Here is a 23,048-nt window from a genome sequence, read left to right on the forward strand (position 1 = left end):
TTTTTTTTAATTTTCCGACGTCTTAATTCCGCCGAAAATTCGTCAGAATTATTTTCAGGCAGAAAAAGTCGCAGGAATTTATTTTCCTATGCGTGTTTTGCAGGTGGAATTTTTTTCGCCGGAAAACAGCCGGTAAATTCAAAAACTACCGAAAAATTCTGTCAGTAATAGATGATTTTCCTGTAGTGTTTGGCTCGGTAACTATAGGATCTTCCAACTAGTTTTATCAATTAGCCAAATCTGTAGCACAGCCACAGTTTCCACCAATAATTAGGGATCAATGGTCAGATGCAAATTTCTGAAATCATAAGAATTTCACATATAATATTTTTATTCTTTGAATTGTGTTCGTTAAATTCAGTTGGCTTTCCCTTCTCATCTTATAATAGTTCAATTGAATTTTTTTTGAACCAATTCCCTAAGATATTCTTTGAAATCTACTTTTTCTCTCATTCTTCTTGCTTTCTAATGTGATTCGATTCTCAAGTAAGATTTTGGTTATTCTCTATCAACAACTTTGAATTCAACAATTTCTACATCATTAAGACCTTATTCACAATATTACTGTGAGAAGGATATTGTCGTTATGGTCCTTTTACATTTTGAAATAGAGATATAAACTTCTAGAAATACGAGCAAAATCTTTAGAGGGCAGGAAAAGCGAGGAGGAGCTAAATCTGTATTATAGCATAAAGCCATCTTTTCTGATGAAATCTTAATCCTGAACTATGAACAACCTATCATTATCTCGAATTACTTCAATAGAATCTATCTCCGCTCCTTCATCATTTGTTATTTTGACATTCCTGGCAGCAATTCCAAACTTCTCACCTGCCAACAAGAACAAATATATTATAAAACTTAAGAACAACACATGCCTGTTAATTTCTCAGTTCTTTTGCTTGGTTTGTCAAGATAAATTAATAGCAAAAATTAAAACTTACCAATGATAACCTTGAGCTGCTCCATTGTGCTTGGCAAATTTATCAGCTTTCCTGCTTCTGAGGTTGGATTCCTAAGCATCGGATGGCCTCTATACACACTGGCCCTGGGACAAATTACACTTCTCTCTCTCAATTTAACACTTCCACCGTCGTCCCCATATATCATTTTTTTCTTGAACACCTCCGGTGATTCGAATATCGTTATTGGGTAGCCAATTTCCCGCTTCTTTACCATTTCTTCAAGCTCGCCCTTTGGAATTGCATCTCTTCCATGAATATTTACATTTTCTATGTTTGCTCCATTCATAATCAGAAACCTCGCTACCTCTACCTGCTTTTCAGCTAAGGCAACTTCCAAGGCTGTCAGCCCCTCATAGTTAGTAGAATCTATATTCAAGCCTTGCTTCAAAATTTCTTTGATTGTGGAAAGATCATTTCTTTTTGCTGCAAGACAAATGAGTTCACCTCCGGCATTTGGATTGGACGTGCAGGCGAAATGATACAATAGATTGAAAATTCTCTTATGCTTTGTCGTAATTGCTAGCCATAAGGCAGTATTTCCATCCTTGTCTGCAAATGGTATAATAAAGTGAGGGAGTGAGTTTTGCATATTTCTATTAGCGTAGGTTCTTAAAGCTTAATTACCTTGTATGTTTATGTTACACCCATGCTTCAGTAGCACCAAAACACAGTCTTCATATCCTTCAATCGCTGCTATGTGCTGAATTACATGATTAAAGTTAATAATAAATATACTTGTGGCATGATAACAATAGAAGTTTGCTGAACCTAGAATTTGAGATTCTGTTGTTGACGATTATTTTGAGTCAAGGAATTAAAGGTTTTGTTTGGGATAGTTTTTTATTGCTTCTTAAAAAAATTGTTTTTGTGTAAAAATTAAAAATTTTGTACTAAAAAGCTGGTTTAAGAAGTAGTAAAAGATCTATCCTAAACAAAGCCTAAGTTTGGGTTGTGGGAGAATCTCAAGAATATTAGATCTTTTCATAACATATTGAATGCATCAACTATCAATGGGCTTGATTCGAGCACAATATCATTTGGCTTCGAGATTTGATGGCTATGGCAACAAAGATTTCGTTTTCTTTGTGTTGTTTTAAAGATGTTTCTAATCTTATATCCAAAATTTCTTGAAGTTAAACAGTAAAGCCATACCAATGGAGTCCTTCCTCTAGAGTCGCCAACATCTGGATCCATTCCAGCTTTCAGGAGTTCCTCAAGGAAACAACTATTTCCAGTGGCAGTCACTGTTAGAATATTGCAAGGTATTGTAGATTCAGCACGTTCACCATTTTCTCCTATTAAATCCTCAAAGCTAAAATTTCTACATTCGATTTGATGCTGCAAAATATAATAATCGTAAATCTTACCTCTGAACGAACATGAAAAGAAAGAAACAAGATTTGATAACGTACGTAGTTCTACTTTACCTTCAACAAGTTCTTTATTATAGCATTGCTATCTTCTTGTTTTGCTTTCATAGCTTCTTTGAGTGTGTTCCTCTTTAACCTCAACAGTTGACACAGAGTTTTAGAACGGAAAGTAAAGCTCTGAGGCCTGTTAGTGAGAGCACTAGCTTCCCCAAATATTTCTCCTGTGGTTAATGTTCCTACGATTTGTTCTCTCTCTTCTTCAGAGTGTATTATCTCAATTTTACCTGAAACTATAATGTACACGTCATCTGGTGCTTCGCTTTGCATGATGATGTCTTCTTTGGGGGGAATATACTCAGCTTTCATCTGTGTAACCTAGTTGAATCAGAATTGAATATCTGTGATAAGTACTCACTATATAAATCTATTTCTAATTATTCAAGTCCAAAATAATCAAACCAGAAGAAGGAGCATTTCTCTTGTGATTCCCTTAAAAAGATAGACATCCTTCACAGTAGGGAGGAAAAGCTGCTCGCAGATGTTTTTGCGTATTGAGTTGGGCAATTGGTCTAGCAAATGTTGTTGGTTTAAGCTCTCAGCTTTGAACCTGAGGCACATATAGGCCAATATTTGTTGTTTCAATCTGGGTGGTAAATGGTTCCGACATACAAAATTAGAAGCAGCTTGTATATTGTTCCTCTGCAACAATCAGTAAATATCATATAAGAAGCTCCAATTTGCTTATCTTCTTTTAGAAAAAGATCATTGATGAAATTGGAAGATTCATACAAATTCCATTGTTCTTCGGGTTCCTTCAACAACTAAATTAGTCATGTTCCCTATCAAGTACGCAGTGAGACCCAGGTTGAATAGCATGTAAAATATGTTGAAGATCATTTCTGTTATGTTCACAGCATGAAGGTCGCCATAGCCAACGGTAGTCATGGTAGTAATAGACCAGTAAAGAGCAGATATGTAGCGAATCCACAGGCTTGCCTCTCGGAAATTTGGTATAGCTGCACCTATCCATGTTTTTCCTTGATGTGGATATCGGTCTGCCAGCAGGTAGTAGAGACAAGCTGCACAGTGCACTAAGAATATTGTAACCTGAAACATATTTGTACCTTTTATTCAGTTTTTATAGTCCTGCTATAGCAGGGATCAGATTAATGTATATAACAAGCTTTAAAGGCTTTTAAAAAATTAATTAAGACTTTATTTGAAACAGCTTTCTTATTACTTTTTAAAGTAAATTTTTAGCGCAAAAATATTTTGAAAAAAAAATTATTAAAAGTTGCTTCAAAAATAATAAAAAATTGTTCCAAATGAAATCTAAGATAGAATTATAAGCTTTACTTACAAATATGAGTCTTGTACACCTTATCCAGAAGTAGCTGAATCTGATATCCTTCTCAAGCCTGCAGGGGTAGCCCAGAATATGAACTTATTAATTTTACAAGATCCTTTTTTTTTCTTGGAGAGGTAAAAATTTTGAGGATTTGCAGAATATGTTCTGACCTTGTGAAGAACTGCTTTATCTTCCTAAGACGCCATAGTCTTAAGATGCCCAGAACACTGTAAGAGAGCCCTGACTTGACTTTTCCAGTGAACAAATAGCCTAAACCTTCAAAAGGGATTGTTGATGCCACATCCATAATGAACCAAGAGGACAGATACCTTTAAGTTGTCATTTGACAGAAATATTGTTATCCAAGATCACAAAATAAAAGTCTAAATCGAAAATAAATTTCCAGCTAAATAGTACAGAAATGAATGTTATGAACAAATCAAAGAGAGAAGTATAGTACATCCAACAACATGCTTAAACATATGGTAAACATCCAACATGCTATCTTTGCTTGCGCATATAAGGAATTCAAGAAAGCAGAGACTTTGAGGTAGGAAGACCTATGCTTTGCGACTTTCTCCACAAGTGAAATAGAAGGCCAGAAGGAATTCCCAATTACATTGCGCTATGACAATAGAAGAGGAACTTTAAGCAAAGTAAATTATCAATATTTTTTAATTTAATTTTGGTTTTATTTATGTTACAAGTTGATTTTATTCCCCATTATTTAGGGAGATTCTAATAAAATTAAAATTCAATCTCATAAAATCAAATTCATATAATATAAATCAAGATATAAAGAAAAGTTGTTCTAGAAAAATTTAGGGAATAATTAATTCTAAAGAAACATTAAATTTCAACAATTAGTGACTTATATTTATGGCATGCATATATTGAATGCCATAGTTTAAATTTACCTTCAACTCCAAGATGGTTTGACCACATATTTTCCTATATTAATTGGATTAAATCAATGATTAGCTATAAGCCGATATCTTTTAGCCTTAGTCACGGGTGATCTTAATAGACATTTGCAATAGGATGTACCATGTGTATGCTTATTGCTGATGATATTCTTCTGGATTATAAGACTAGAGAGGGAGTTGAAGGTAAACTTGAACAGTGGAGGTCAACCTAAGAGTTTAAAAGCTTTCATTTGAGTATATCTAAAATCGAATATATGGAGTGTAATTTTAGTAGTAATATATTTAATTGTGAGACTGTAACTTTGGGTGATCAAATAGTAGATACATCGAATCTATTGTTAAAATTGATGGTGAAATAGATGAGGATATTATTAGTAGAAAGTTGGGCTATTTTCGATGGATTCCTATTTTTCCGACGAAAAATTTTTCGTCCTTAATAGCCACGTAGGAAAAAAATTTCATCATAGTGGAATTATTGGAGGTACAAAATCTCTGGAATTTTTGACAGTTATTCTGCCAGTATCACACGTTTTTCCTATAGTGGAGGTTGATGAATACATTTGACATGTTGTGTGATAGAAAACTACCCCTCAAACTTGAGAGAAAATTCTATAAGATCGTGGAGAGACCTGGAATGAATGATGCATAATATTGGCCATTAAAAGATAAGCATAAAATTAAGATAATTGTTGCAGAGATGAGGATACTTGAGTGGATAAGTGGCTTCACTCTTATAGACAGAATGTGAAATGAGTATTTACGTGAAAAGGTTGGAGTAGCTCTAGTGACAAATAAAATTAGAGAGAGTCACCTTAGATGGTTTGGTCACATAAAAAGTTGACCTTCCGATGAACTGGTAAGGACAGTAGATGCATTAGATTTAGCAAGAAGAGGTAGAATTAAAAAGTCTTATTAAAAAAATATTAATGTTGTCCTTTTTTCAATTAATTTTAAATGATAATTTGACTATTAATTTGACATAATGGAGAAAAAGGAAACATGTAGCAGATCCCACATAGTGGGATGAAAGCTTGATGTTGTTTTTGTTGTTGTTTTTATGTTAAAAGACATTAGATTTTGATTGAAATCATCTCGATTATTAGAAGTTATAGGAATTATTTACTTTCTTATAAATATGAAAGGGAGAAAGCTAAAAATAACCTCTTGACTATTTATATGAAGCCAAAATTTCCTTAGTGTTCAAATTTCAAAAATTTAGTTGCTTAGTTAGACAAAATTGATCCCAAATGATCCTTTGTGTTGAACGGAATGAAAATTGAGATACAAAATTGATTCCAATGTCGTCCCTCCAACTATATAAAATTAATCTTAATTTAATCTGTGTGAATCATTTTTGTGAGAAATAATCAATAACGAGCTAAAGTCTATGAGTATTATGACTTAAGAAGTATTAGATTTAATTCATAATGGGTTTGAAATGAGCTTTATCAAAATAGTAAACTCTAAAGTATCCAATGCTCCATTTGGTAGATTTAAGCTAGCACAACTTTAAATTTTCCAAACATGATATACCAAACAAGGGAGCTATTTACTCACACATAATACCACCCCATATATTTGGTCCTTTCCTCGTAAGCAAGATGATGTAAACAAAAACTCCAACCTTGATCATTGTGTTTGAAAGATGGTGAGTTTTTGAAGGGTATAAAACAAATGAGATATGGTTGAAGGTTTTCCAATTATTTTAGGCATGTTCAAGACATTTAGATAATTTTAATAAATAAATAAATATGACTAAATAAATGATCATTGTGTGTGAAAGGTCCAATCCCATGTTACATCAATCTACAATTGTGTCATTGAATATGAAAAATAAATGCTAAAAAAAATATAGTGGTTTTAGATTTAAAAAAAAAAACAAGAATGTGAAAGAGTATTACTAGTTATGAGAATGGCTTCAATGAAGCCTTACAAAATTGATTCTCTTATCTAATTTCTATAGAAAATGAATAGAATCAAGGCATCCTTTTATTAAAGCTTATATTCCAATTGAGATTGCTACAATTTTTTATGAAAATTGTTTTAAAGTTATTATAGTGACTTGAAGGCTTTCTTAGAAAGAAACTTCCTAGCATAAACTTCTTTTAAACATTGCAAAACATAATGGTCCGATGCCTAGGAGAGTAGCTGAAGTTTATGAGTCATATGCCTTATCCATTTTGACTGCTCAAGTAGATACTATATCTAAAATGTTGGATAATTTTAAAGTTAGTTTAGGATTCAGATAACATAAACTTTGAGAAGAGCAAGCTTTTAATTATATTTGAGAGAATAAAGTTTAAGAGGTTGGAATATTAATGTCATTGGAAGACGAAAAAAGTCCTACTTTATTAATTACAATCCAAGTTGGAGGAACCACCCTAATTTTGTTTAATCTAACAATAATATTGGTGATAATAATCAGTGGGATGCAGATCAATCAAATCAAGAAGGAAATTATAATAATCCTCACTAACCTGTAGTAAACCCTAGACCTTCCTATCCCTCAGGTTTTAATCAAAATAAACAATACAGAGATAGGAAAACACCTTTGGAAAAGGTAGCGATTCAATTGAGAAATCAATTTTAAAGGCAAGCTTCTTTACATAAAAACTTAGACAATCAATTAGGATAGACTACAATTTCTCTGACTAGCAAACCCATTAAAATATTTCCCAATAATATTTAATTTAATCCAAAGGAAAAATTGAAGGATTTAAGTATGGACAAATTTAATTAGGAGTGGTTGTGATGCAACCCCACTAAAGTGAAAAATCTAGGCAAGTCTGGTTAAAGACTATAAACATAGTGCTGCTTAGAAGGCAACCCAAATATGTTGATGTTAGGTCTTACTTTTGTTGTTGAATTTTTTTTATGTTTATGTAATTATAATATTTTTTTTATTATTTATTTTGTAATTTTGAAAATTTTAATATGGTTGTTAAATGTGCCTTAGTAATTTTGGTTTTAATTAAAATTTGTGGATTTAAAATCTAACTAACTGTGCATTGTTAGGATATGAAGTGCCACAACATTTGCTTGTCAAGCACTGTAGCACTCAAAATTGACACTGCAGTTCTTGATTCTCAAGAAAATCTATGGAGTGCACTGGCACAACACTATATTTTCTAGCACTGCAATGCTATGTTACCATATCAGGTGTCTTAGTACTAACATTGAAGCACCACGATGTTAGGTTATTATTTACTACAGTACTGCTGGTAGTGTATTCAACTTACATTACTTTTTTATTATGAGGCTTTATTGAGGACTGCAACACTATCCTTAGCAACACAATGTTAAGTTAAAATCATAATTAGTTAGTTGGAGCACCACAGCGATGGTATTTGTCAATATTTATCCAATCAAAAAGGTAGGTGGTTTTTTTTCCCATGCCTGTGCCACAGCGTCATGAATCCGGCACCACTGCAGCATATGTTAGTTTGACCAATTTGTTATTTAGTGTTCTTCGATGCCATCACTCTCTTAAGCATTGCAGTGCTCGTTCAATTCTATAAAATAAGAATAATTCTTTATTAATTTGTTCTTCACCATGTTTGAGAGCCTTCTATTATGAGTATCTTAGTATATTCCTTATATTTGTGAGTTAGTGAAGAAATAGCCACAAAAAAGATTAGCAATAAGAAGAGAAATTATTTATTATATGATAAGATTTATTTCATATATGTTGAAGCTAAGCAGCATTATGATCGACTATTTGCATGTAAGCAACTTATTCATGAGAGAGATTTTCTAAGCCTAAGTGGAATTGTAATGCAAATGATTATGAACCGGGGTTGGGAAGTTCTTTGTCAGGAACCTTATATTGTTATTACTAATATTGTTTGAAAAAAAAATCTAATGCTAAGGAAGCTGTGGAGATTAGGTGTTATGTGAGGGGGATGTGGGTACCTTTTGATTCCTATGTGATAAATTTTCTGTGCAAACTAAAAAGATTTGCATTTGATGAGTACATCCCTTTCTATTTAGTATCTTATGACTCTGAGGTGTTACTGAGTGTTATGTATGCGCCTTTAAGTAGTGTTTTATGGAACAAAAGCTTCAATAAAATCATTAATTTTCCCACTTCTTACTTAACTTTCTTAAGAAAAATATTATTTTATCTCTGTTTTTTTTTCGCCTAGTAAAAATATCAGTTAAGTGACAAAGGATAAGGAAATTCTTAATTATGCTATTCAAGTGGGTTATTTAATTGATGTGGGGAAATTGATACATTCTTCTTTAACTTATGTCATTAAGGGAGCCACCCTATCAGCTTATGTAATCCTTCTTTGATTTATGCTCAATGCATTAATGCTATTGTTAGAGGACATCTGAATGAGGAACTTTTTTTCTATTTCAACCCTCACTTAAAGGAAAATTAAAAGTTTTAAAATAAGTAGAATTGAGGATGAGGGATGTCCCAATGTGCCCAGGTTGACCAGTAGGCTCAATAGTAGTAGGCATTCAAAGACTCCTAAGTCTTTAGTTGATCAGGTGGTGGAGTTTAGAGAGCAAATGGAGGGTATGAATAATTTCTATGAGCAGGGTAGGGAATAAAAAGCTCACTATTCAAGAATGTAAGAGAAGCATAACCACTTTACAAGTGAATTCAATGAGGCTTTAGTGGGAATGTCTAAAATGATCCCTTTTATTGAAAATCTAAATTAGCTTCATTTTTCTACTACTCTAGAGCATATGTCATTTGTTTGAAATGATAATGATGATGATGATGAGGAGGAGGAGGAGGATAGAGATTTTGAATGATAGTGGTGGTTGTTGTTTTTCAATATTTTTCTTGATGTTTTGATTGGCTTATTTGTAGGAGAGAGAGAGAGAGAGAGAGAGAGAGAGTGTGTGTGATTTGTGTTTATTGTTGGGGGATGTTCTTTTTAATTTTCTTTATTTTTATTTATTTACTTGTGAAGATATCCTCGTGGTGATGTGATGTTGTGAATGGCTATTATAGCCATCAATTATGTTGTGATGGTTGTGTGTATGAGATGAGATTCTGTTAGAGGAATAAACTACTGCATCATGCACTAAAGTACTTTCTTTATATGTTATCATTGCCTCATGGACTTTGTATCATTTATAATAAAAGGCATGTTTAGTTTATTACAATATACTATGTTTGCTATTTTATTTATTGTGATTGTTTATGTTATTGTGTTAAAGTTCAATTTACATTTAAGTAAAATTTCCACTATTGCTTAACTGTTGATAATGTCATCTACATAGGGTTTTTACTTTGATTGCTTATTTAGCCAAAATAAAATAGTGATTAAAAATATTTAAAATTAAGAATAATACTAAACTCTATGCAATAATTTGGATGAATAAAGAACCTTATTTTTTAATTTAAAAATCATAATAATCAATAAAGGAAAATCATCTAAGTTATTAACATGCATTGAACTTAAAATCTATACACTTAAGCATAGACTAATGATTAAAGAAAGAACAACTGAGTTTAGAGAAATGAAGTCTGTATATTAAATTATGATGACCATCATAATCTTGAACATGGAATTAGTGAGTTTACTAACATCCTTACATTAATTCAATTTAGGGTTAATTGAAAGAAGAAAGTTATGATACATTCAAAAACATTATTATATATTAAAAATGAAAAATATAAAAGATATAAAAAAAATATAAAAGAAAGGGAAAAAAGCGTACTTCAAAAATTGGTATATGATAAAGCTCTATTCTAAAGGTATTCTAATACTAAAATCAAATACAAAAATATAAGTAAACTAATACATATGATGGTTTACTAATGAACTTCTTTTTTTAGCAACAAGATCAAATAATTTCTAAATTATATATTATTCATATCTAAAATCAGTAGTCATCATTGCACATAATTATAATAGATCATTTCAAATTAAGCAACAATAAGGATTATTGATTAGAATAATTGATCATGGTCATTTAAATTAAAATTTTAAACCTTTGACCCTTCAAATTACATATAATTAGTAAATTATTTTCTTACATTTTAGCAATCTTAAATTGTTATTTTTTACTTAGGCTAGTGAGAATCAATTGGTGACTACACCATTACTTGAGGACAAACATGAGTTTAAGTTGCGGCTATTTTGTTAAGTATAAATTTTTTAGTATTTTATTATCTTAAATATGAGTAAAATACTATTTGTAGTTGATGTTGTGCTAGAATGTCTCAGAAAAAAGAGACAAATTTATAAGTGTTGAACCAACTTCCAAATGTTTCAACCACTAGTGTCGCATCATCATAATTCCCAAGTGCCAGATCAGTGTCAGAGCCTTAAGAAAAATTACACTTAATTTAGTACCCCAATAAAACTAAGGTTAGCATTTCTGCACTTCGTAATGCTTCAATGCAAGAAATTAGTGTTGTATCACTCGAGTCTTAAGATTTTGAGCTCCGGAGAGCCAAACTTCATAATGCTGCAGCTTTAGATTGCACATTAAAGCACCGCAGTGATAAACTTCTAGAACACCATGGTGGAGCAGTTGATGGAATATGCTATTGCATTAAATTAGCCAAGCGACACATAAATTCAGTCATTAGATGCACTAATTCAATCCAGCACTACAACGTAGTAAGCCTAGTAGTACCGAGGTGCTAGTTTATTTTATAATGTCACAGCGCCACCATGTCAAGCGCCACGATGCTCGAGTCCATTTTTATACCAATATAAGTAGTTTCTCAATTCATTTTTTTGAGAGTTATGTAATAATTCTCTATAGTAATTTCTAGACTATATTACCCCCTGAGAATAAAGTCTAAGGGAGGCTAGGGGAGAGAAGGATACTACATTTAAGAATTGTTAGTCCATCTCTTTATAAGCAATTAGATATTTAGAGGAGAAATGAGTGTGGAAAGTAAATTTATACCATTTAGGTGACTTATGAAATAACTTTTACTCATATATTTTCTCTTTTATGCAAGCAAGCAAAATTGAATTTATTTTCTTTAAATTTCATATTTGAATAATTCCCTTGTTTTGGGCTAATAATGCAAATCTTTTATAAGTACTAATGGAGGCTCTTATGATTTGAATGAATAATGAATGTTTATAATAGCTCTCATTCTTAATTTAATGCATACAATTGCCATATGTGTAGTTTAAATTTAGCGTGATATATTGCCACAATGGAGAAATATTAGAATAATTAGAAGTGTTGGAATGAAACTCTTGTATTACTAAGTGTAGGATGTTTAGTGTTCTAGGTTCTATAGAGATACAATAATTGTAGGAAGACCATAAACCTCTATTTACATCCTTACAAGCTCAGTAAAGATCTAAGGATGCTTATGCTCTGATCCACATCAAACATAGAAGGTCTACTTAGGAAAATTTAAGTAATTAATAATTACTAATCCTAAATATTTATCATCTAGTATTTTATCTTTCCTTTTAAATTCCATAGTAGAGATAGAATCTTAACCCGTATTTTCATTCAATAAGATAAACATTGTAGTTATAGCAGACGATACTAGTTAGTTTGTATATCAGCATAACACTTCCTCTTGGGATCGACACTCTCTCAATCACCTTATTAATTGATTGACATGCACACTTGTGTATTCAGTGGGTATTACATATTTAAACCCATAACAAAATCATAATTTGCATACAATCACATACCCCCATCATAGCTCCAGTGAGTTCTAATAGCATGATGCAATTTTCCATTCTAATAGCATAGTTAATGAGTGATTTCCTAAGTAAGTAGGCCGAGAATAAGGAAAATGTGAAATATAAACATATTTAGATATTTGATAAGTTGAAGACCCAATTATTCAAGGGAGATATAAATCCAAATGTAGCTAAAGATTACTATTTAGGGTGCAACTGAGTTAAGTTGAGCTCGAGTCAGACCTAACCTAACTCTAATTCAACTCGTAAGCCAAATTTTGAGCTCAAACTTAAGCTCGAACTCAAATCTAGATCAAAAGGTGTACACAAGCTCAGCTCATACCATTAAAATGTGCTTGTCAAGTGACTATATTCTACGATTCGCCATTTGAGCCTACCTTATGTGTTTGTACCTACCTTCCACGTCCAAGCCCACAATCCATGTCCATGCCTGCCTTTTGCATACAAACCCTTCATCCACATCTATGCCCATCATCCTTGTTCGAGCTTGTCATTTTCATCTGAGTCAGCTTCCACATCCCAACCTACTTCATGATTCTGCCTTCTTATTCACCTTTCGTTGTTATGCAATTTTGGTTGATTTTATGCTCGAGCCACTTGAAGAGTAATCAAACTGAGTATTTTGAGGATCAAACTTGAGCTTTATAATCCATTATGCTAAAATTTTAGCTTGATCTAAAGCTAAAATTTTTGCTCGATCTTGAGCTCAATCCTGGATAAGCTCGGCTCGCAAGCTCATTAATAAGTCAAGCTTAAGCTAGCTCTCAAGTTAGCTTGACAGTGTTTAACCCCTATTGACTATTAATGATAAAATAGATCTTTGACATCATATAGTGTCCCAAGAATAGAAAGGTGCCTCTAGTAGTATTTCTATTTGAAGGTGAAGTTGTGTGGGGGTGGGTTAGACAATGGAGAGAGAAATACATGAGACTTACTAGATATTTTAATGATTACAAATATTATTAGTTATATCACTTATTATTTTCAACATTATATATAGCCTTTCTTTATGTGCTAGTGACATTCCAATTACAACATATAACGAGTCAAGTCAAAAATGAGAACTCAAGAATGTATAGTAACGAGTCTCGTCAAATTTGTAATAAAAGTCTGTATTTTTTTTTTCTTGAGTTGTTATGTATTTAGGTACATGTTGGCAAGATAACTGAGCACTCTCTCATGAGTGGGCATGAAAATTAAACACTTGAATTCTTTGATCAAATAATACTGCATAATCCCAATTGCACTGTTAGATTAGATATTTTAGGAGTTACCTTAACTATTTAATTAAATTAAAATATAGCATAACTAATCATATATGATGATCGATTTTTTTAAAAATTACCTGCTCAAAATTCAATATTTCAAAATAGAAAATTTTGAAATTTGAAATTTAAATTTCAAACTAATTATATTATACGAGTATTAAAGAACTTGTCTAATTCAGATTATTGATAAAATAATCAAATCAGGATCAAATCCTAATTGGAGCTTATATCATATGATCCAAGTTATTCATAATGATCTAACATAATAATAGGTGGATGAACATTGGTTCATCCTAGAGGATCCTTGATATGATTCAACTAGTCATAATCATCAATTTAACTAATAAAATAGTATGATACATACTTTGTACTGTATAATTAGTCTGTTTAAAGTTAAAAAATAGGATTTGATTTAAATAGACTAATATAATTCTTTCAATACAATAGGTGTGTTAAGTAAGTGAGCTGGTAGAGATGTTTTTACTTAAGAGAGAGTCCTTTGGAGAGGAGTGAATTATCCAGGAGCCTTCCTTGAACATGAAGAATGATGACTACACCACTCACCATGACCTGAGGATTATAAAGGCTATCCAAGATTCCCTAGGTGACCTCCAAGTGTGAGTGTAAGGAGACAACACCCCTAAATGTTCTTTTGACTTGGTAGTTCAGCAAGTTTCCAGAAGATAGAGCATCGAACTCAACACCAATTCTTGAGAAAATTTGCATGCTGATGAGTGACAAACTATAGGCCACTAATAAGGTGAGCTAGAATGATGAGCTTGAACTTACCAATGCCTTCTTTGGGATGAACACCATAGTTAAGCCGCCTCCTAATTTAGAAGTGCTACACTTGGAATCCAACTAGCGAAAGACGGATCCAATTGACCATGTGAATACCTTTGAATTAATATCTTCTTTGCTTAACATTGGCAATGCTCTTAAGTATTGCATCTTCTTTATGATATTTAAGGAGTCAACACTTAGGTGTTAACTCACCTATAGCTAGGAATGATCACCTTATTATCAAAATTTAAACTAATGTTTGTTCCTTTGTTTCCTACTACCTAAATACACTAAAAGTTCTCACAAGCTCTATTAAAGATGAGGTAGGAACTAGGGGAGTGACTAAAGAGATTTATAGTGAGGTTTCAAAGACAAAAGATGCATATAAAGGACTTAGATCCTATAGTTTTCTAGGTCACATTGTCACAAGGATTAAAAGAGTGTCCATTTATCTATACACTTAAGTTGTAATAGTTGAAGATGCTTGCATAGCTATTGGACCTAGCCAAAGGCCATGCAAATGCTAATGAGTGTGGCCGAGTCCTCCTTAGCCACTCATCCTTATGAATTCACTATTATGAGAGAAACAATGAGGATATGAAAGAGAAATAATTCATCCCAATGATAGGATGAACATGAGATCAAATCTATCTAGAGGTTGACGTTACATTGAATACACAATACACCTAAGTAAGCTTGGCCACTAAGGATTACAAGGCCACCAATAGCAAGGGTGGAGGAGTTGATTTGTGTTACACATATCTAGAAGGGGTCTGAACCATCTATCAACCTACCTATCTATAATCCATTATGAGTGTCCTTGGTGTAGCTCATGCGGGCCTTCTAGAATAAGAAAATTTTCAAGCAATCCAAGATTCCTCATGCAAGTCACTAGTAATGTTAGCACGTAGACCAAATATTAGACCCCTAACATCTTAGTATTCACCCTTAGACTTACTCGAGCACACTCACCCTCATCCATTCAACACTACTGGACACCCAAAAATAACTCATCGAAGCCTTTCAACCACATTCTCCTTCAGCCAATTTGGTGGATACATGCGTCTCGAGTAGTGCGTAGCATTTTATAGGTATTTTATAAGGAGCTATAGTATTTTTTTATTTTTTTTTATAACATTTTATGTATCCTCATAGTCATATATGTTTGGGTGATGAGGAATAGTTGGAGGATCTTTTTTGATTGATAATAGACGCTCTTATAATTTGAGATCTATAGTTTTCTTGATCATTTTGTAGCATGTGATAGTTTGAATTTAACCTCATAGATTCAATGTCAAAAAAAGAATATGCCAGTCAAATTATAAAGTGGTTAGCAGCCATCAATAAAATTAATTTTTGTTGTTGAAAAATAAAAAACCATTTGTGTATTTATTACAACTTTGTCCCTCATTTTAATTTTAATTCCCTAATTAGGAATATTAAATTGAGGACTTAATTGAGAAAAAGTTGATCATGATATTTGTGGCTCCCATGGATTGTTTCTAATATTCAACATGGTTGAGCTCATGTTGATGACCGAGTCACTCCATGATGGATTCACATCATAAAGTATGCTGTTGGTCCAGGACCTTGATATTAATAAACATTTTTTAAAGAGGGATGAATAACCAATGTGGTGAATTCAAACATTATTGGTGATTAAGATTTTTGAGAAATTTAGGTTCAATCTCTCTTCAAATGGTTAAAATGCATATTTATTATATCAAGGCGTCAAATGACTTGAAGCGAAGCGTCTCCAAAATTTAGATTAATGTGACATAGAAAAACTCCAAAGAGATATACTATGAGAAACAAAGACACCAAGCTTTCCATAAATTTTTCTCAACCATGCCTACATTTACTAAAGATGGTAGATTATGTAATATACTAAAAACAAATAAGCCATGATCATAATATACAACAAGAAAAAACACTTAGCGAGCCATGCCTCAACCCAAGTCTCATAGAAATAGGCGTTGAATTATAAACCTCATGTAGACCATTTGAGGTGTATGCTCAATTTTGTGAGGCAAGCCTAAAGTCACACCTCAAAGCATTTTTGATGGGGGGAAACTTCAAATTGATGATGTTAGGTTCTTCTAATTTATAATCCAAAAGTCTAAAATTAATTTATAAGTCACATGTTGTAAATATGGACCTATTTCATTAAAAAAGAATAAATAAATTAAAAAACTTTTGGGAAGGTTGCTTTTGTACTTTCTGCTTGTTTTGCTTTTTCAGCTGGCCATGGCTGAATTTAATCATTTTCAGGTTAATTCTGGATAACTTTATAAAGGTGCATATTGTTCTTGTTATTTTTGTGATTATTTTCTTGCATGTTTCTTATAGTGCAGGCTTTTGGATTTTGAATTTTCGAATGAGAAGGGGTGCTAATGACAATCTTTTGATCTTCTCAAAATTTTGTACTTGTGCTTAGTAGGGACCTTGAGCTCTTAGATTTTATTTTGATTTTTTTGTATCTCCTTGGAGCTATAGGGAGTTCAAGGTCCCTTTAAGAGCTTTGTAACCATTATTTTAATCAACGCATAGGCTCTCGATGGGTTTCCCTTAAAAAAATTGGTTACAAGGAGCTACACACTTCCACACCACAAGTAATTCACATGTCAACCCTGCTGTCGTGGTGATGATTCTTATGAAGACCCACAAACTGATGAAATGGTGGATACCTTTGGGTTCATAAATTATGATATTAGACTATATTTTTAAATTCAATTAAGAGTGGGGTAGAAACCTATGATTTAATGCTTAGAGCTTTTATATTGGTCTAGGATCTTACTTTAACTTCTATGATTGTAATTTACCTTTTTACATTAATTTTAGTTTATCGTTGATTATTTCATATGTTTTTATTAATTTAATATTTTTATTCTAAGGATTACACCTCAAAATTCCTTGAGGCTTATGCCTTTCCTCACAAAAAAAAAAAAAAATCACCTCAATATAAAATTGCACAATTCAAACCTTACTCAACTTGCAATCAAAGAAGAAGCCTAATAAATAATATCAACCATTACTCTCTCACATGAATATTCTTCTCACATCAAGCCCTAGAGGAGCAGTTTTAAGATATTTCCATGAAGAAACTTTGTGGGAAATAGCCTTTTTAATTTTAGCAGACAATGTTTCTTGGTAATCATAAGTGCCCCCAAATAAGCATTCATTCCTTGCCCTCCAAAGATGATAAATAACATCACATGAACTTAACATAAAGTAGCTAAGATGGTAACAAGAAATCCCTTAATCATAAATGCTCTCAAAAACTTGGTGGAGGTACAACCTTAAAAGGAAATCACCCAGCCAGGGAATAAAGCCTTTAATAATTTTGAAAGTAAAATTGCATTCAAAGAAAAGGTGGCTGTGAGACTCCGGCTCAGAGAAACAAAATCAACACCTATTATTAGTGTGAATCCCTCGGGAAGCAATAACATAAAAAGTTTTAAGACCACCTTTAAACACAAACCAATAAAAAGCAAAAAAATGAAGAGCCGACTTTTTAAACGAGATGAATCTTTGCCAAGATATGGTATGTAGAGAGGAGTAATGTTGTGAGTGAAAGTTTTTAAACATCGGTTTTTGAGAGCGCAACAAAAAATGAGAAGAGAATTGTTGCTCAATATTAATAGCTTGGATTTTTGTTGTAGCAACACTGTCAAAACAAGAAGGTAGTGACCATGTAGAATGAACACTGAGCATAGAAACTTCCCAGTTCTGAAGCTCAAAGAAATCGTGATCAGTGATACGGTTACCTAGCAGCTTAGAAATAGAGAGACCATCAAACAAGGGGTCGCAAAGTAATGAAAGGATGTTGTAGGGATGGACAGTAAAAGAGATATAATTCATGATGTTCCCAGTAGTATTGCACAAAAGGTTCCAGTAGGGAGAGCAATGAGAAGTGTGATTTTTTAGAGAGAACAATACTTTTGACGCCACCAGTCAAACAACAAATTATTGGAGTAAAGGAACCTCCAGATAAGGGAAGCAAAGAAAGCATGGTAGAGAGATTCAATAGAAAGAATACCCAAACCACCATACATCTTGGGCAAGCAGGTATCTTTCCAAGCAATTGTATGCAGTTTCTTTAAATTAATGTTGCCAAACAAAGAGATAGGAGTAGTAAGGATTTAGTTCAAGTGAATTGTATTAAGGATGAAGATCAAAAAGTACTTTTCTTAGAAGATGATATTCAACAAAGGTGGATGAGATATTTTTCTAAACTTTTTAATAAAGAATGTGAAAATATGATTGATTGTAATGACCTTAGCACTCTAAATGTAAACAAAGATTTATATTTTTATCGGCATTTTAGTAAAATTGAAGTTAAAGAAGCTTTAAAGAAAATGAAGGGTGGAAAAGTTGTTGGACATGATGATATTCCAATAGAGGTGTGGAAATGCTTAGGATATGAAGGAATTTCTTGGCTTACTAAACTTTTTAATACTATTTTGAAGACTAAAAAGATGCCAAATGAGTGGAGATTGAGTGTGTTAATTCCAATTTAGGAATAAAGGTGATGCACAAGCTTGTGCGAATTATAGAGGAATTAAGTTAATGTGTCATACTTTAAAACTATGGGAGCGAGTTATGGAGCATAGGTTGCAGCGTGTTACTAATGTTTCTCAAAATCAAATTGGATTCATGCCGGGTAGGTCGACTTTGGAAGCCATACATTTATTAAGGGGCTTGATGGAGAAATATAGAGAAAATAAAGAGGATCTACATATGATATTTATTGATTTAGAAAAAGCATATGATAAAGTTCCAAGAGAAGTGCTATGGAGAGTTCTTGAAAGAAAAGGAGTTAATACCACTTATATTCAAACAACTAAAGACATGTATGTAGGGGCTATTACTTTTTAGCAAACACAAGGTTGTTTGACTAAGTATTTCCCTATTTCGGTTGGGTTACATCAAGGATCAGCCTTAAGCCCATATCTTTTTTTCTTTAGTCATGGATGTTTTCACTAGACCTTTACAAGAGGATGCACCTTGGTGTATGCTTTTTGCTGGTGATATTCTTCTTGCTGATAAGACTAGAGAGGGAGTTGAAGGTAAACTTGAATTATGGAGGTCAACCTTAGAGTCTAAAGGTTTTCGCTTGAGTAAATCTAAAATGGAATATATGGAGTGTAATTTTAGTAGGAATAGACCTAGTGAAGGGATTGTGACTTTGGGCAATCAAGTCATTAATAAGAGTACACGTTTTAGATATCTTGAATCTATTGTTCAGAGTGATAGTGAAATAGATGGGGATATTATCAGCAGAATTCAAGTTGGATGGTTGAAGTGGAGGAATGCATCAGGCTTATTGTGCGATAAAAAAGTACCCCTCAAATATAAGGGAAAATTCTATAACATGGTGGTGAGGCCTGCAATGCTTTATGTTGCCGAATGTTGGCCATTAAAAGAGAAGCATAATACTAAGTTAAGTGTGGCAGAGATGAGGATGCTCTTGTGGATGAGTGACTTTACCCTTTGAGATAGAATATGAAATGAGCATATACGTGAAAAGGTTGGAGTTGCTCCAGTAGAAGATAAGATTAGAGAGAGTCGCCTTAGATGATTTGGTCACATAAAACGACAGCCTTCCGATGACCCAATTAGGAAAGTAGAGGTATTAGATTTGACTTATGTTAAGAAAAATAAAGGCAGTGAAAATTAAAACTTTATATTTTCCTTGATGTAACCCAACCGAAATAAAAATAAAAACTTTACATTTATCAATTAAAACTTTATATTTTCCTTAATAAAAATTCGCATTTCTTATCCTTGAAATGGACTGAAGCAAATCCCGCAGTTTCAATTCTTGCCGGTCAATCCAAATTGTATGGTTAAGGATTTGAAGTTTAAAAACAAGGCCAGCTGTAAGAAAATCGCTCCTAATTTCAAACAGTAAACTTTGAACATCCATACTGCATTTGATGCCTAAACTTATTTAATGCATTATGTGCGGATTGCAATATAATTAATTGCAATGAAACTGAACCCATATTGGTAGTAGTAGATGATGACCTTATGTTATGATGGGTTCAATAGAAGAGCAATCAATTTAACATGGAAAAACTGAAAGATTTAAGCTTTGTATGAGACCGTTTTCTTACTGTTTTCTACAACAATTTTTTATAATAAAAATTTCTTGAAAAAATGAAAAAAAAAAAAAAACTCCAAGGCTTTATTACCATACTACAGTATTTGTTTGGAAATTTAAAGGTTTTGATTCCGGATGGTGTCCACTGCTAACGCTTTGAACGAGTAATGATTTGCAAAACAAACGAGAAAAAAAATTTATGCTACCAGTTTGTTTCATGAAGACAAACCTGATGGCAATTTTCTTAGGTTCACAAACAAGCATCTGCGTTCTCGAGTCGATGTAACCCAAAAAGAACGTCAGAACTATGTCGATTGCGAAGAAGAGATCCACAATGGTATCAGCAATGCAAAGACCACCTTTTGCAACTGCTTCCATAAAGGCAACCTCAAAGGGGTAAACCCACGCAGAGTAAGCCACCAATATCACCATAAATGTCTCCCAGCACCTGCAAGTATTGATTTACAGGTCAATTCTCTTCTAGCTTAGCTCAAAAGCTAAATAATTGCATCTCTGTTGCTCCTAAAAAATATTCTTTACATTTTGAACTCAAATGGTCCACATGAGTTATAACAATTAATATAAAAACTTCAGGAAACATACTGAAATACTACTCGAGCAGAGAAACCTTCTTCTTACCTATATTTTGAATCTAACGGTGAAATAATATTTTTGCATAGATCTCCTGACGAGCTCTGATTGTAGCCTGCAACACCAAGGGGAGGAAGTATGAGCTTGGAGAGGCCCCGAAGGTTAAGTGATGACTGCTTATGCTTGTACTCAGGCTTCAACTGCTCATCCCCTTCCTTGGAGCTCGGCTCTGAAAGCATTTCCATCTTAATTTGTAGAAATATCTTTTAAACTTGTCAGCAAAATAATCATCTGGAACTGAGTTCTAAAAGCATTTCCATGTTAATTTCTACAAAAACCTCTTCAGCTTAGCTGCAACATAAGCATATCCTCCATTGAAGAAAAAGAGAAACAAAAATGAAAGGGAAAGGATCCAAGTTGTGGAGGAGATCAGCCTCAAATAATTGAGTGATGGCAGAGAACAAACAACTGGACCTAACTTGCAACCTGACCAATAGCTTGTAAATAACAGGTTGCTTTTTGGTTGAGATGGACAAATAAATCATTAAGTATGTGATTCGAATATATATTTATGTATCTATATAACATATTAACATCATTATATAATAATGTAACCTCTAAATGAAATAAAAAATATTTTAAAAAGCTGAGAATTAGGTACAATAATCTGTGATACAATATTATAAATGTTTAACATGCTGAGAATTAGGTACAATAATTTATGACTTACCGACATGCGAGGTGATGAATAGAAGAAGATGACAAAGGATGATGGGGCCATGTGGCCCCTGATTTTGGTACCTGTAAGTTGAGATTAGATAATTATGACCACTATAATTGTTGGGGTATCGTACGCCATGAAAAGAAGGCGCTGGTGGCACCAAGAACCATTATTGCACGATTGGATTGGAGCATAAATTCAATTAGGATTCATTAGCCATAAATAATATTCTATATGAGAGTAGGACGACATAACATGCGCAAAATGTTCAAGCATATATAAAGAGGGTATAAGTGAGCCAAATTGTCTCGAGCTCGATTCGTTAACGAGCTAAAGAGTCGAGCATATTGAGCTATGAGTTTGATCTAGAGCTCATGCTCTAGCTAAGTCTGGCATTGGTCGAAAGCACGTTAAGCCGCTTGGTAACTTAAATATATTTAACAATTAATTTAAATTAGTGTTATATAATGATTTTAATTTTTTAAAATTAGGGCAAAAAGTAAAAACATAAATTTAAAATTAAGAAATTAAGCTCAACAATTGATAAAGTTTGTGTTTTCCAATCGAACTCGAGCCTTTAAAATGTTTAACATGTTGAGTTCGAGTAATGTAAATGAGCTCGAGCTTAGTAAACAAGGAGCTCGAGCTCATGCTTGGTAAAAACTAAGCAAGCTTAGCTCTTTTATATATATATATATATAATATATATTTTTGAGAAATTACGAGTAGCACCCAAACACACACATACAACACATACGCGAGACTCAAACTCAAGACCTCTTAGTTGGGAGCAAAACTCCCAATCAACAAACTAAGGAGAGTTGCGTTAAGCAAGCTTAGCTCGATTTTTTAGATACTAGACTACACTCATTTACAAAACCTAAATATAAATAATAAAGAAAAAATAAAATGCAACCAAAGAGATGTTTAGATTTAAGTTGTTTAGCTTCAATTAACACTCAGGTTTTGTTTGAGATATTTTTCTTATTGCTCTATGCAACAGTATTTTATCATAAAAATTTCTTGATTGTAGCAAAAAAAAATAGTCATCAAAAGCTATCCCAAATGAAACCTAAATAAATAAAAGTTGATATAGATATGAATTCAATAATAAGAAAATCGCAATTATGTTGTACAAATTAAAAGTTATCACCAATTCTATCCAAAATCTTAGGTACACCCACACATAAAGTAGAAGAAGAAAAATAAGTGGTTCAAAATGTGACAATATAGAGATACCCCTATACACTTAAAATCATGCTCTTTCATGGAACACAGAACGCTAGTATATAAATTTTGTTTAATCTATAAGAACCTG

General features: G+C 32.7%; 1 protein-coding gene across 1 annotated transcript; it reads right to left on the reverse strand.

The window, feature by feature from the left end:
- Positions 1–498: 498 nt before the first annotated feature.
- LOC110106839 (potassium channel AKT2) lies at positions 499–21,513 on the reverse strand. Its single transcript, XM_020836889.2, has 11 exons — positions 21,058–21,513; positions 20,648–20,866; positions 3,854–4,012; positions 3,696–3,753; positions 3,125–3,442; positions 2,795–3,034; positions 2,393–2,710; positions 2,118–2,303; positions 1,590–1,665; positions 945–1,514; positions 499–831 (listed from the first exon to the last, which is right to left on the reverse strand). The coding sequence occupies exons 1-11, from the start codon at positions 21,252–21,254 to the stop codon at positions 716–718; spliced, it is 2,457 nt and encodes an 818-aa protein (XP_020692548.2). The 5' UTR covers positions 21,255–21,513; the 3' UTR covers positions 499–715.
- Between the last annotated feature and the right edge of the window lie 1,535 nt (positions 21,514–23,048).

The sequence above is a fragment of the Dendrobium catenatum genome, unplaced genomic scaffold (genome assembly GCF_001605985.2).
Source record: "Dendrobium catenatum unplaced genomic scaffold, ASM160598v2 fragScaff_scaffold_879, whole genome shotgun sequence".
Taxonomy (NCBI): domain Eukaryota; kingdom Viridiplantae; phylum Streptophyta; class Magnoliopsida; order Asparagales; family Orchidaceae; genus Dendrobium; species Dendrobium catenatum.

Coding starts and splice junctions, on each gene's coding strand:
- LOC110106839 (XM_020836889.2), bottom strand. CDS start 21,254: ATGGAAATGCTTTCAGAGCCGAGCTCCAAGGAAGGGGATGAGCAGTTG. Junction 2,711..2,794: donor GAGAAATGCTCCTTCTTCTG/GTTTGATTATTT, acceptor TGATTCAACTAG/GTTACACAGATGAAAGCTGA. Junction 832..944: donor GCAGCTCAAGGTTATCATTG/GTAAGTTTTAAT, acceptor TCTTGTTGGCAG/GTGAGAAGTTTGGAATTGCT.